Source organism: Pteronotus mesoamericanus, unplaced genomic scaffold (genome assembly GCF_021234165.1).
Source record: "Pteronotus mesoamericanus isolate MK-2021 breed Mesoamerican mustached bat unplaced genomic scaffold, CSHL_Meso_final contig_105, whole genome shotgun sequence".
Taxonomy (NCBI): Eukaryota; Metazoa; Chordata; class Mammalia; order Chiroptera; family Mormoopidae; genus Pteronotus; species Pteronotus mesoamericanus.
The window spans coordinates 11,787,029-11,799,659 of NW_026555006.1; the positions used below are offsets into that span (position 1 = coordinate 11,787,029).

The 12,631-nt window shown below is 36.2% G+C and overlaps 1 protein-coding gene across 4 annotated transcripts in view; it reads left to right on the forward strand.

The window, feature by feature from the left end:
* PATJ (PATJ crumbs cell polarity complex component) overlaps window positions 1-12,631 on the forward strand; it is a 295,047-nt gene that overhangs the window by 83,796 nt on the left and 198,620 nt on the right. For all 4 annotated transcript variants that reach the window (XM_054574004.1, XM_054574021.1, XM_054574012.1 and 1 more), the window contains exons 18-20: window positions 4,649-4,768; window positions 6,338-6,733; window positions 11,512-11,635. In XM_054574004.1, the coding sequence (XP_054429979.1) occupies window positions 4,649-4,768; window positions 6,338-6,733; window positions 11,512-11,635 (640 nt within the window). The remainder of the gene's footprint in view (window positions 1-4,648; window positions 4,769-6,337; window positions 6,734-11,511; window positions 11,636-12,631) is intronic.

The following is a 12,631-nucleotide window of genomic DNA, read 5'->3' on the forward strand; positions in this document are numbered from 1 at the left end:
TTCTCTTGGTGCTTTTAAAATTGTCTCTTTAACTTTAACCTTTGTCATTTTAATTATGATATGTCTTGGAGTGGGCCTCTTTGTATCCATCTTCATTGGGACTCTCTTTGTTTCCTGGATTTGCATGTCTATTTCCTTTACCAAATTAGGGAAGTTTTCTTTCATTACTTTTGAAATAGATTTCCAATTTCTTGCTCTTTTTCATCTCTTTCTGGCACCCCTATAATGTGAGTATTGGAATGCTTAAAGCTGTCCAAAAGGCTGCTTATACTTTCCTCATTTTTTTGGACTCTTTTTCCATCTTGTTCTGTGTGGTTGTTTTTTGCATCCTTATGTTCCAAATCATTGATTTGATTCTCAACTTCCTCCAATCTCCTGTTGTTTTCCTGTAAATTGTTCATTTTAATTAGTGTATCCTTCATTTCTGACTGCATCTTTTTTATGCTGCTGAGGTCTCACCAAGTTCCTTGAGCATCTTTATAACCAGTGTTTTGAACTCTGCATCGGATAGATTGCCTATCTCCATTTCATTTAGCTCCTTTTCTTAAGTTTTGATCTGTTCTTTCATTTGGGCCATGTTTTTCTCCTCATTTTGGCAGCCTCCCTGTGTTTGTTTCTATGTATTAGGAGAGCTGCTTTGACTCCATGTCTTACTAGTGTGGCCTGATATAGTAGATATCCTATAGGGTCCAGTGGCACAGCCTCCCCTATCACCCAAGCTCGGTACTTGAGGTGTGCCCTTCATGGGGGATGAGTACACCCTCCTCTTGTCGTTGAGCCTTGATTGCTGTTGGCAGGTCAAAGGGAGGGATTTACGCAGGCCGGTCAGCTGCAAAGACTGGCTGTGACCACTGACCACCAATGTCCGCCCTCTGTGGAGGATCAGCTCTGCAGGAGCAGGGTGGTGGTGCTCTGACATGGTCCATAGCTGTCAAATGGGTATGTAGGCTCAGCGATTTCCCAGGTGGTACAGCCCAAGCTCAGCCCCCACCTGTGTTCTGCCTGGGACCACCCTGTATGAGCTATAAAGCAATCTGAGATGGCTGCTACGTGTGCTGGGCTCGGAGAGTCCCAGGCAAAACCGAGCTGTGAATCTAGACTGGCTGCTGCTAGTGACAGGCCTGGGGCTCACTGAGACCAGTTGTTGCTTATTTGAGAGGATTTAGGAAGTTGTGTAGCTTGAGCCAAGACCAGCCATTCGTATGAAAAAGGAGCTTGGGTGGGTCCCTAAATTGGGTGCAGTGGAGTCTCTGGGATCTCCAAGGCGGGTCAAACAGTGTTAGCCTGGTTGACGAAATCTCAGATATGGTACCAGCTTGGTGGCTCAATCTGGATGAATGTGGTTTCTTTAACTCTGTAGTTGTCAGACTTTCATTCAGTCCCATTTCTGATGGTGCTGAGTGATAGTCGTTCTAAATTTTAGTTATAATTTTGATGTGGTTGTTTGAAGAGGTGAGCCATGTCTGCCTGTACTGCTATCTTGACTGGAAGTCCACTTGAGTATAATTTTCAACCAAGTATTATGAAGTGTTCACTATACATCAGTCAGTATTTTAGGTCCTTAACAGGAATTAACTAATTCAATCCTCACAGAGCTTTAAGAAGTAGTTCTCTCATTACCATTATCTTAGATGAGTCAATCGAGAGACAGAGAGTTGAGTAACTTATCCAAAGTAATATATCTAGTAAGGGGCGGAGTTGGAATATAAACTCAGGAGAATGGCTTCAGACCCTGTGCCCTTAGCCATGATGTTATATATTCCTGTTTTAATTTATTGTCACTAGTATGGTTTGCATGCAGTGTGTCTGAAACAGCATGGGCATAGTAGAGTGTTGGACTGGATTTCAGGGAATCTGGATTATGTTTCTAACTTTGCTATGAGTTAGCTCAGAGGGGCTTCAAACTCAAAGATATGCGATATACCTAAGAATCACTTCAGAGATGGTTAAAGTGCAGTTTCCCAGGTTTTATTCTCAGAGGTTCTGACTTAAGAATTCTGGTGTGCTCCTCAAGAACCTTCCTCTTCAATGAGTCACCTATGTAATTCTAATGCAGACTTTTGTACTTTGAGAAACACCATCCTCGTTATTCGATCATAGGTACACTGCTTTTCTTCTCTGAGCCTATTTTTCCATTTCTGAAAAGACTGAATGAACAAGAATAGAGAAGTCCTAAGATCTTCCTTAACTCTAAAATTCTTTCATTTTATGAAATATATTCACATACTACAAGGGTTCATATAGATAGATATGTTCCTATATATGTATAGCATAGATAGATTTGTGCATTACATATTATTTTTGCATGGGGGAACCTCAATATGACCTTCATGGATTACTTTTTTATTCTTTATGTATTACACATAAAGATATCTGTATGTTACACCTATCATAGACTTTAAATGTTTCAAAATGGGATATAGCACATAGATAAGTCAAGTTCTTGACTTCATTTGTGTATTTGTTATGTGAGTGTTGCCATGCTAATATATACCATGAGATGCCCAGTTTGATTTTTAGACAAATTAAGGAAAGGAAAACTTGATATTTTTATGAGGACCTCATTTTCTTGGTATTTTGGATTGTGGGAGGACTTTGTCTAGATTTTCCATAATGGTTATTTGTCTGATTATTATGTCTGCTAGAGGAAATCACAAATTATTTATGGCATATAAGACTTAAACAGCATGACTTGACTTTGAAGAAGTTTAAGTGTTTCAGGCAGTATAAAAAAATGGAACTTAGTACCAACGAGGCGTGGGTTCCTGTGCTATTACTGGCTGGGGTAGAGCCTCAGAAGCCTCAGGACCTCAGAGCCTCACCTCCAGAGGATTTTAGAACATAGTAACTGTGTGATGGACCTTTGTCCAGGCTTCCCTCAGTGACCAGAGGCTGTCAGGATTCTTGGGAATGGGAGGCCAATAAAGAGATGAGAGAAAGGTCACTTTCAAGACCTAAAAATTCTTAGTGAAATTACCACTAAGTAATTTTTTAAACATCTGGGTTCTTTTTGCAAAACTGCATGTTCATGAGCTGTAAATAGTGATGCATGGATCATCTCTGAGATTTCTGTCTCTTTCTCTCATGGTTCAACTGGTGGCCGCTCATCTAATCACTGAGTGTTTACTGAGCATTGACTCATTCCACCGCAGAAGTGAGGATGTAGTGTGAATAAAAAGGCCCAAAGTCAGGTTGGGGCAGAAGGCTATGAATACGTAAGAGAAACAGAATGATTTTTTTATTGTCTTGTATCATATAGATATGTTTTATCTCTACATATTATATAATCTTATATTATAGTCTTATGTAGATACATATTATTGATACAATAATTTCATGTTATCCACAAATGTGAGTTACCTTCTCTTTTCTACAAACTCACCTCAGATGGACCAGATCCAAAAAATGAATGAACTGACTTTAGACACTGCATCGTATCTTCAGAACTAACAGAATAGAGCTGGCAATGGAGTTTTTGAGCCAGACAGCCGTGTGTCTTTGCTTAGTGCTGTGATTTGCAAGGCTGTATGTCCTTGGGCCACTTATTTAACCTGACCAGCTCCCACTTCCTCATCTACAAGATGGGGATCACCTGGCGTGGTAGTTGAGGTGACAGACCCTAGAGCCACACAGCCAGGGTTCAAATTCTCAGTGTATAACTGACTAGTTATGAAACCTAGGGCAAATTACTTTGTCCTTTTTAATCATTAGTAAAATGGGTTGAAAAGAGCACATACTTTTTAGAGTATACACACACACACACACACACACACACACACACACAGTCATTAAATGAATTGAATTATTAAAAATGCTTAAACCTATATCTGTGAGGTATCTATATCTGCTGTTATTTTTAGATAAATGTACAATATAAAATTCTGACCTTATAGGACCTTTGGAAAGATTATGCTGATATAAAGCATATGAAAGTATTTAGCATAGATTGTCGCGTGTAGCTCTGACTGATGAACAGTGGCTATGTGATTACCTGGGGCTGATGGTGAGCGGGTAAGCCCCCAAATGGCTGTACCTCCTCTAATGGAGAGGGACTGTACTCTGCCGTTCCCTTTTGAATACCACTCTGGGAAGGAGTTTTTTTCCTTTAAGTATTACTTAAAAAGAATAAAATGTCTGAGAAGGTTTGACCTGAATATGACTTTCTTTTTAATTATTAAAGAAAAGTTTGTTCTGATAAAACAATGAGCATAAATTTTACTGTGTACTTGCACTTAACAGAAAAATAAGAATTAACCTGAGGAGAGTCTGAAACTAAGGTATTTTCTTGATTATAAATATTTCTGTGGTTGCCAGAGGGATAGGGGTAGGGAAATACATGAAAGGCCAAAAGGTACAAACTGTCAGTTATAAGATAAGTAAGTCCTGAGGATGTAATGTAAGACATGGTGACTGTAGTTAACAATACTGTATTGTGTATTTGAAAGTTGCTACAGTGAAATGGTTACTAAATAAATACCTATGAATTATATAATAAATATATAGAAAATCATTATTCATATTTCTAAAACTAACGTAACGTTGTGTGTCAGTTATATCTCTGTATATATAATAGCTTCATAGTTGACAAAAACATTTCTTCAGTTGTGCAAAAAAGTAAAAAATAAAATAAAAATGCATCTATTTTCAGGAAGATGGTAAAGAGGAAGAAAGTCATTATATTTTACATTCAAACACTAATGAAGACAAGACTGAACTTTCAGGAACAATTCATGACATGAATTCATCTTTAATACTTGAAGCACCCAAGGTATTTAGTACATTTATTTCCCATTTGAATGGTTTGCTTGTGAGCTAAAGTTTCTATAAAGAATACAGAAGCTTGTTTCTATCCCCCTAGCTAAACAGATACAATTTAAATAATCCCCTCTCAATCTTTATTATTTTTTTAACAGACCTTTCCCCTCTTGTGTCACACTGCCTCTGTAAATGACATTGTCTGGTGTAAAGCATTTTCAAAGAGTAAACACACCCCCTTTAATACTAATGTGTTCTTAAAATTCTGAGGGTAAGAACATATTTTTGAAAATAGACTTGTATTTAAAATGTAGAAAACAGCAATACAAAAGAACTTCTTATTACTTTCTAAAGAAAAGTTATTTAGTGCAATCCTACTTTCTGTTTCAGTTTTAGAAAGTACATTTTAAGGCTCTTCCTTTATTATTTTAAAAATAAACTATGCTTATTTTTCTCTTTGCAGTAATAGAGTGTGGTTTTGCTTGATAACAACAGTCTTTGGATATTCTTTACGTAATTTGTTGACAGTGTCTCAAGCTGATATGTGATCCATTGTCTTTTTTTTAGTGCAGACTTTTTTGGTTAAAATTTCATAACTATATGACATTCAAATATACCCTCTAGATGCAACTTTAAAAAAAAATAACTTGGTTGCAGTGTTTGGCATACTGCATTAATTAAAATTTTCACCACAATGATGTTTAGCTACAAGTGAGGAAGCAACGAGAAAGAGTAGGTTCATTTCAGGAATTTACACTTAGTAATACTTAATAAATAGGACTTAATAGAGAAACTGTCATTGATCCCCCAGTAAGAACTGGTCATTGCAATCAGCACCTGATGTCCCTGAGTTAGGTCAAAGGCTCAGCAGATCCATGTAATCCTCAAGCATTACCTGGGAATACAGCAATGTTCTTGCACATCTATGATTATTTAGCTTCAGTTGTATGTACTTGTTGTTCTGGTTAGTAAAATTCAATTAATTTAAAAGCATTCTGTATTTATTCCTTTTTGTCATATATTTTCAATGCAGACGAAAAAATCTGTTTCTTCTTGTGGTATGTTATTAGAGTCAGGCTCAAATTAGTTGAGACATACCCCTTATGCTTTTAGCTTATGCAGAATGTTTCTTGAACATTCAAAGAGCCATAATTTCTTCTGAGTTACCTAAGCTTGAAAATCCTGACCTTTTAAGACTTTGCTTTAGTAATAGTACGAAGTGTATCTGTATTTATGTACTATTTTTTATATGAGATCCATGAGTTAAATATTCCGTGTAGCAGTCAAACAAAATCCTTATTTCTGACTGAGAATTTTCGGGTGGTTAATGTATAATGAACCTTTGAGAAGAGCTGTTCACCTTGCCAAGGGCAGATTTCTGCCTCTGATTTTATTGCTTGTCTCTTTCCTGGGTTGAGGGTTGTTTGGTAGCAAACTTGTATTTCTCCTCATTTGTATCGGAGAGCTGTTCATGTTAACCATGCATTGGCATGTGATAAAGTCATTGCAGCTGCAGAAAGGGTTACTTTTCCAGCTTTAAGACAGGTGTAGTTTTAAATTTTTTGCAACTTTTGTTTTACAGGAATTTCGAGATGAACCCTATTTTAAAGAAGAACTTGTGGACGAACCATTTCTAAATTTGGGAAAGTCTTTCCAATCCCAACAAAAAGAGATAGACAGGACCACGGAGGCGTGGGAAATGCAGGAATTTCTGACTCCTGGGCTGCAGGAAATGGGGGAAGAAAGAGAAATGCTTGTTGATGAAGAATATGAGCTATATCAAGACTGCTTTCAGTCCATGGATTTGTATCCCTCCTCGCACATTCAAGAGGCCGCTCCTGTTCCTTCCATGAAGGAACTTCACTTTGGTACACAGTGGCTACATGATAATGAACCACCTGAGTCTCAAGAAGCAAGATCCATGATGAGTATATATTCCCAGGAGACACAGCAGTATGGCTATGGCACTGAAAGCATGGTAAGAGATGTTTTAGAGCAGGTCTTCCATGCCTTCCCTGTCACTTCCCCTTCCTATCCCGGTCCCTGAGTCATGAACTTTGAAAAAAACCAAGACTTAATGGATCACTTCATAATTTATCATTTTTTTCTAAGATGTACCATACAATGTGTCGCTGTAAGTAAAACTCTTTTCTGTTATCATACAATTTTTAATTGGAGTCAGTCAGCTCCAATTGCCTTGCTTTCTAGTGCTTTTATTATTATTATTATTTTGTTTTGTTTTGCCTTTTGCCCTTTCTCCTAGTTACCCACTTCAAGGAAGAGTTTTCTTGCCATACAACTCTACATTTCTCACACAGTATATTTGTCAAGAAAAATCAAGGCAAATTTATTAAAGAGATAGTGTTGTTTATATCTTCCTTATTCACAGTGTTCTCTTTATAATATATGACACTAAATAGAAAATCACTGAACTACAGAAAATTATGTTTACATTTGTGATACTGCCTATTTACAACTTGGCAGGAAAGCATCATATTTTAATAGGTTTGTCCTTGCTATTAAATCACCAATAAACTTGATTTCTTGTAAAATTAGTGTTAACTGGTCACCAATTAGAATCTTTCATTAGGGAGGCTTCTCAATGTTTGGTTTTTGTCTGTTTATTTCCTGACCCCAATTAAATTCCAGGAAAATGGAAAGAACCTTACTGTACAGTGATATGCAACAGTATGTCAGGTACAGTGTCGCACTCCCCTCGCTGAGGTTAACAATTTTCCTTCCACGATGTGCAAAGTGTGTTTTCGTTCACTCTCTCACAGGGCAGATAGAGCAGCGATTTTTCTTTGCCTCTGTTAGAACTCTCCTCCCCTTTTCCCTCCTGCCGGTGCTTGTGGGACCTTCTGCTATGCAAGGCACTGTACCAGATGACTTACGGAGCCCCAGAGGATTCCCCATAACAGAAGACTCTGGGCAGTCTACCAGAGAACAGATGTTTTGGGAATGTGTGAATAATACTGTGATATGGAAATAGGTGACACAGAATGATCCGGTGTGTTGCCATTGACATTGGTGCTTTCTGTCTTTGCCAGTCCCACTCCTGTGTCTGTAAGTGCTTGACCCCCAACAGAATATTCAGTTACATGGAGCAAATTCTAATCACAGATGAGTGAATATTAATAAATACTCCCTTGGTGTGGCTTCTATAAAAAGAAATTTTTCTATTTACCCAAATATAAGACAACCTGAAATATAGGTCCATTTTACTACATTTTTAGAGATATAGATGAAATAGTCAAATGTATATTCATAATATTTTTAATTAAACATTTATGTTTTAAAATCTGTAAAATGTTAATTTTTTGCCTATTCTCACAGTCAATGGTATGATATTATTAAAATTCATTTGATGTGTATTTAATGTCAGTATCTACATTATCACTAGAATCACTTTTTGAGTCTCTAATATGGCTTTCCTACATACAGTCTTCATTACCATCTACATTGTTTGGGATACATCAATATTTGAATCCATACTGTCAGTCAAAATTTTATCTTGATCTCAAGTACTAATTTACATAACATTAGGTTTTTAAAAAATTTCTCTTGTAAGTTTATATTGATGATCTTCACAATGTAACCACTTACTCTATTGTTTGTTAAAGTCCTCTTTAAAAAGCTTGTTTATGACAACATTAAATGCTCACAATTTGAAGGACATGCATGCTAATTACTACATCTGTGTTAAATTTTCTAGCTTTCTGATTCTGTGAAGTAACTTCTGTAGGCTTCCTAAACTGGCACTGATTAAGATTATTGCAGCCCTAATAAGTCTTGCCTAAACAGTATTTTATTTTCTTTAAATAATTATATGTTCTTGCTTTGGGCATTACACTTTTCCCTTCTTCCCATACCCCACGGTGTAGGGGAGGAAGAAAACTTTTTCCTCTATTCTCCTAGGTGGCTAGGATCCTGGAATTAAACTGACAAAAGATAGATTAACAAAACAAAAACAATTTATTAACACTTGTGCCATGCATACACACAGGAAAAACTTAGTGTCGAGTAACTCAAAGGGATGGTTAGAACTTGGGCTTATATAGCATCTTAACAAAGACCAGTAGATTTGTAGAGAATTGGCAGAAGAAAAAGGGTTTAGGCTTTTATGGTCAGCAAACTGTGGGAAGGTAAAGGTATAAGGGAAATTGATGGAAGATAAGGATTGTTTTAGTAGTGTTTGTTATGACATTTCTCTTAGTGCCATTTCTAAGCTGAAAAGTCTAGGGTCATCTCCAGTGATTGAGAATCGGGATGGATAGAGACCTTTGCTGAGTTGTGCTTTCTTAGTTGGCTTCAGCTCAAAATAATCCTTGTGCCAAATTGGCATATTTCTGGGTCAAATATCCTGACTGCCTATAACACTTACACAGTCAGGATAGGCTTGGATCTTTAGTTGCCCTCCTCTCGTTACTGATGGACCCCTCTGATGATCATTTATTATCTTGTATTACATGCCCAGTTCCCAATATTCTTCTGTTTACAGGGTGCTCTCCAGAGGGATGAGGACATCCATTTTGGGTACAAGTATAGCTATATTTGTGGAGTGCAAATAGTACTCAACTACTTCAAAAGTTTTCTCTACCATCCACTTACTCCATTTTAGTTGAAGATTGAAACCGTCAAGGTTTATAGTTGTGGTAGAATAAACATTACTAAAACTGACTACTTAAAACATTTTTAGGCTTACAGTTCCATTGAATTACATATGCTTAGATTATTATGCAAACATTACCACCATTCAGGTCCAGAACTTCTTTTATTTCCCCAAATTGCAACTGAATACCCACTAAACAGTAGCTGCTCATTTCCCCCTTCCTTCATTCTCTGAGAACCAACCAAACTTTTACTTTGTCTCTAAGAGTTTGACTACTCTAGGTGCCTCATACACGTGGAATCATATAGTATTTATACTTTTGTGTCTGGCTTATCTTGCTTAGTGTGATGTCTTCAAGGTTCACCTGTGTTGAAGACTGCATCAGAATTCCTCCCTTTTTAAGGCTGATTACTATTCCACAGTATTTATATACTGCACTTTGTTTACCCATTCATCAGTTGATGGACATCTGGGTTGTTTCTATCTTTGGCTATTGTGAATAATGCTGCTATGAGCACTGGTATACAAATATTTGTTCAAATAACCAAATTTGTGGGTATATTCCAGAAGTGAAATTACTAGGTCATATGGTAATTCTCTGTTAAATTTTTGAGGAACCATCCTACTGTTTACACAGCAGCTGAACCATTTTACATTCCCACCAGCAATGCACAAGTTTTCCAATTTTTCTACATGCTCACCAACACATATTTTCTGGTTCTTTTCTTTTTTAAAAAATAGGTGTGAAGTGGTATCTCACTGTGGTTTCCATTTACACTTGCCTGCTTCTTAGTGATGTTGAGCAAATTTTCATGTGTATATTGGCTATCCTCAAATTTTCTTTGGAGAAATGTCTGTTCAAGTAATTTGCCCATTTTTAAAGGATCTGATTTTCTTTTTTTGGCCTGAGGATTATTTACCTGAGAATAATTATATATTCTTATTTTCTTCTCTATTTTGAAAAAAAAGCTGAATTCATTTTTTTAAAGATCTAACCTCTCAGATTCAGGTATCTATTTTCTTATTCCTCTGTCACATAATTTCCATAAACATTTTTTTTGAATGTTCAAATTGTCCAAAATTACTATGAAATTTCTTCTTTTTAAGTACTCAGTGCCTATCATCTTCTCCTTATTTCCTTTTCTAAGAAACTGTTCCTTATTTTATTCTAGGCAGCTAAGTAGTTGTAGCTTCTTTCTTATTTCTATTTTACATTTAAGTTCAAGTCTATGTTCTGTAGGCTTCATTTGGTATCTGACATGGTTACACACTTAGCTTTATTTATAATCCAGAAAAAGTCTAGCAGTATTTGGTATGTCAGTTTATGAGAAGTTCTTCTCCTACTATTGAAGTCTGACAAATATAACATAAAATGGATGATTGCAAAAGGTATAATTCTTATTTTTGTTTTGAACCATCTAAATTTCCAACAATAGCGAGTAACATAGTGTCGCCTTCACCATAATTGAGTCAAGTCATATCCCTGTGGTGGCCATAATGTTGTCATTTAATTTTATGCCTATCAAGGTTTCTAAAAATATCATAATAAAATACATCAGTAAAAATTGTACATTCTGGAGGATTATCACTTTGAAAAACTGTAAAAGACATTTGTAAAATGAGGACAAGAGGAAAGTATAATAAGCTATTGACTGCGTTTATTTTTGGTTTTAGGTTTGGGCAACTGGGTGTTCACCGTGCAGATAGGAGTGCTAGAGAGGGGGTAGCAAAGGCTTAAGAGAGGGGGTAGAAAATTCATCAGGTGTTTTGGGATCAGCTAGTTAAATGGTGATCCAGCATGATCAGCAGGTAGTGTGTCAACCTTTGACCTTGCTTGACTTGATAGAACTTTTATTCTTCTACCTTGGTGAGTGTCTATTTAAATCCACTTATTAATGTTTAGAAAAACAAATTTGTTGTTAAAAAATCCAATGTTCAGGAAAAAAAGGTTTTACTGGACTGTATGCTTGCAGATATTAAGTTACTGCTGTTGGTTACTGCTTACTCCAGTATAAACTGTTACTTGAGAAGGCCTGTTTTCAGGGCCAGTTTTCCACTGTCATCATTGTCTGTTTAAATAATATTACAGTGTTCCACATTTTGTCATAAAGTACTAATGCATTTCTGTTTTTCTTCCTCTCAAGATGAAAGAAAAGTTTGGCATCGATTCCCTACCGTCCATATCCTCAACTGAAGGAAACAGTCAACGAGACAGATATGATGATCTGGAAAATCTTAACTCATTAACAAAAAGCAGTCTGGAGTTAGGTTTGTGGTTTTTGTTTCTCATAAACACAAATTCCATTATTTTGCCATCTTTCAGCTTCATTTGTATGTGTGCTAAATTTTACTGTCACATTTTCATTCATTACGGTATTTCAAATTCAAATCTGCTTATTAATCTGCTTCAGATATCTAGAAGAATAACAGTGTTCATACTTAAACTTAGAATTTTCAAATCATGTTTTCTGAGAGGCTGCATTTTGTCTGCCTCCCTTTGCTTTTTATTATCAGTATGGATTAAAACTAAAGCTAGTACCTTAGGCTGAATCTGAAATAAGTCTCTACTAATATATATTAAAATCTCTGATGCTATTAAGTGATACTGTTAGCTCATTGAATGGGGTTGTTAAATATTAATAAAGAGAGGCATATTTTAAACATTTATGAAACATTTTAATAGCCATATATTACAGTCAATTTTGGTGCATTAATAACTTAGTTTCCATTAAAGAATCCTGAAAGTATCATGCCTCTCCCTGCCTCCTCCCAATATTGATTCTTATATAATTTTGAAAAATTGACTTTAAAAAATAATTTTTTTTTTCATTCAACACTGAAATCTCTAATGTGGTTATGATTTTGGGGTCCCTGGGTAAGACCGTTAAATTCTTCCACAGCCCTGGGATTTATGGAGCTATCGTGCGGGATTTATGCTGTCCTTCACCTGCTACGGCTCCACCTACAGGGAAAGTCTTTCTCTGTGGGCGGTTCTTGTGTTGTATGGTAATACAGTGGAAGTGGACAGAAAGCACTATAGAAAATTCTGTAATGGTTATAGATGAATTCAGCATTCTATTAAGTAAAATCCAAAGGATAGCGTTCTTAATGGTAAAGGTTGCAGATGTCTCTAAGATGATAACAATTGTCAATACCCTGTGGGTCAACAGAGCTAATTTTGAATATCTAAAAGTAGATGAGTCTATCTAATTTTTATGATGTATAACTAATTGTGACTAGGAAAAAAAATGGGACTTTCTTCAC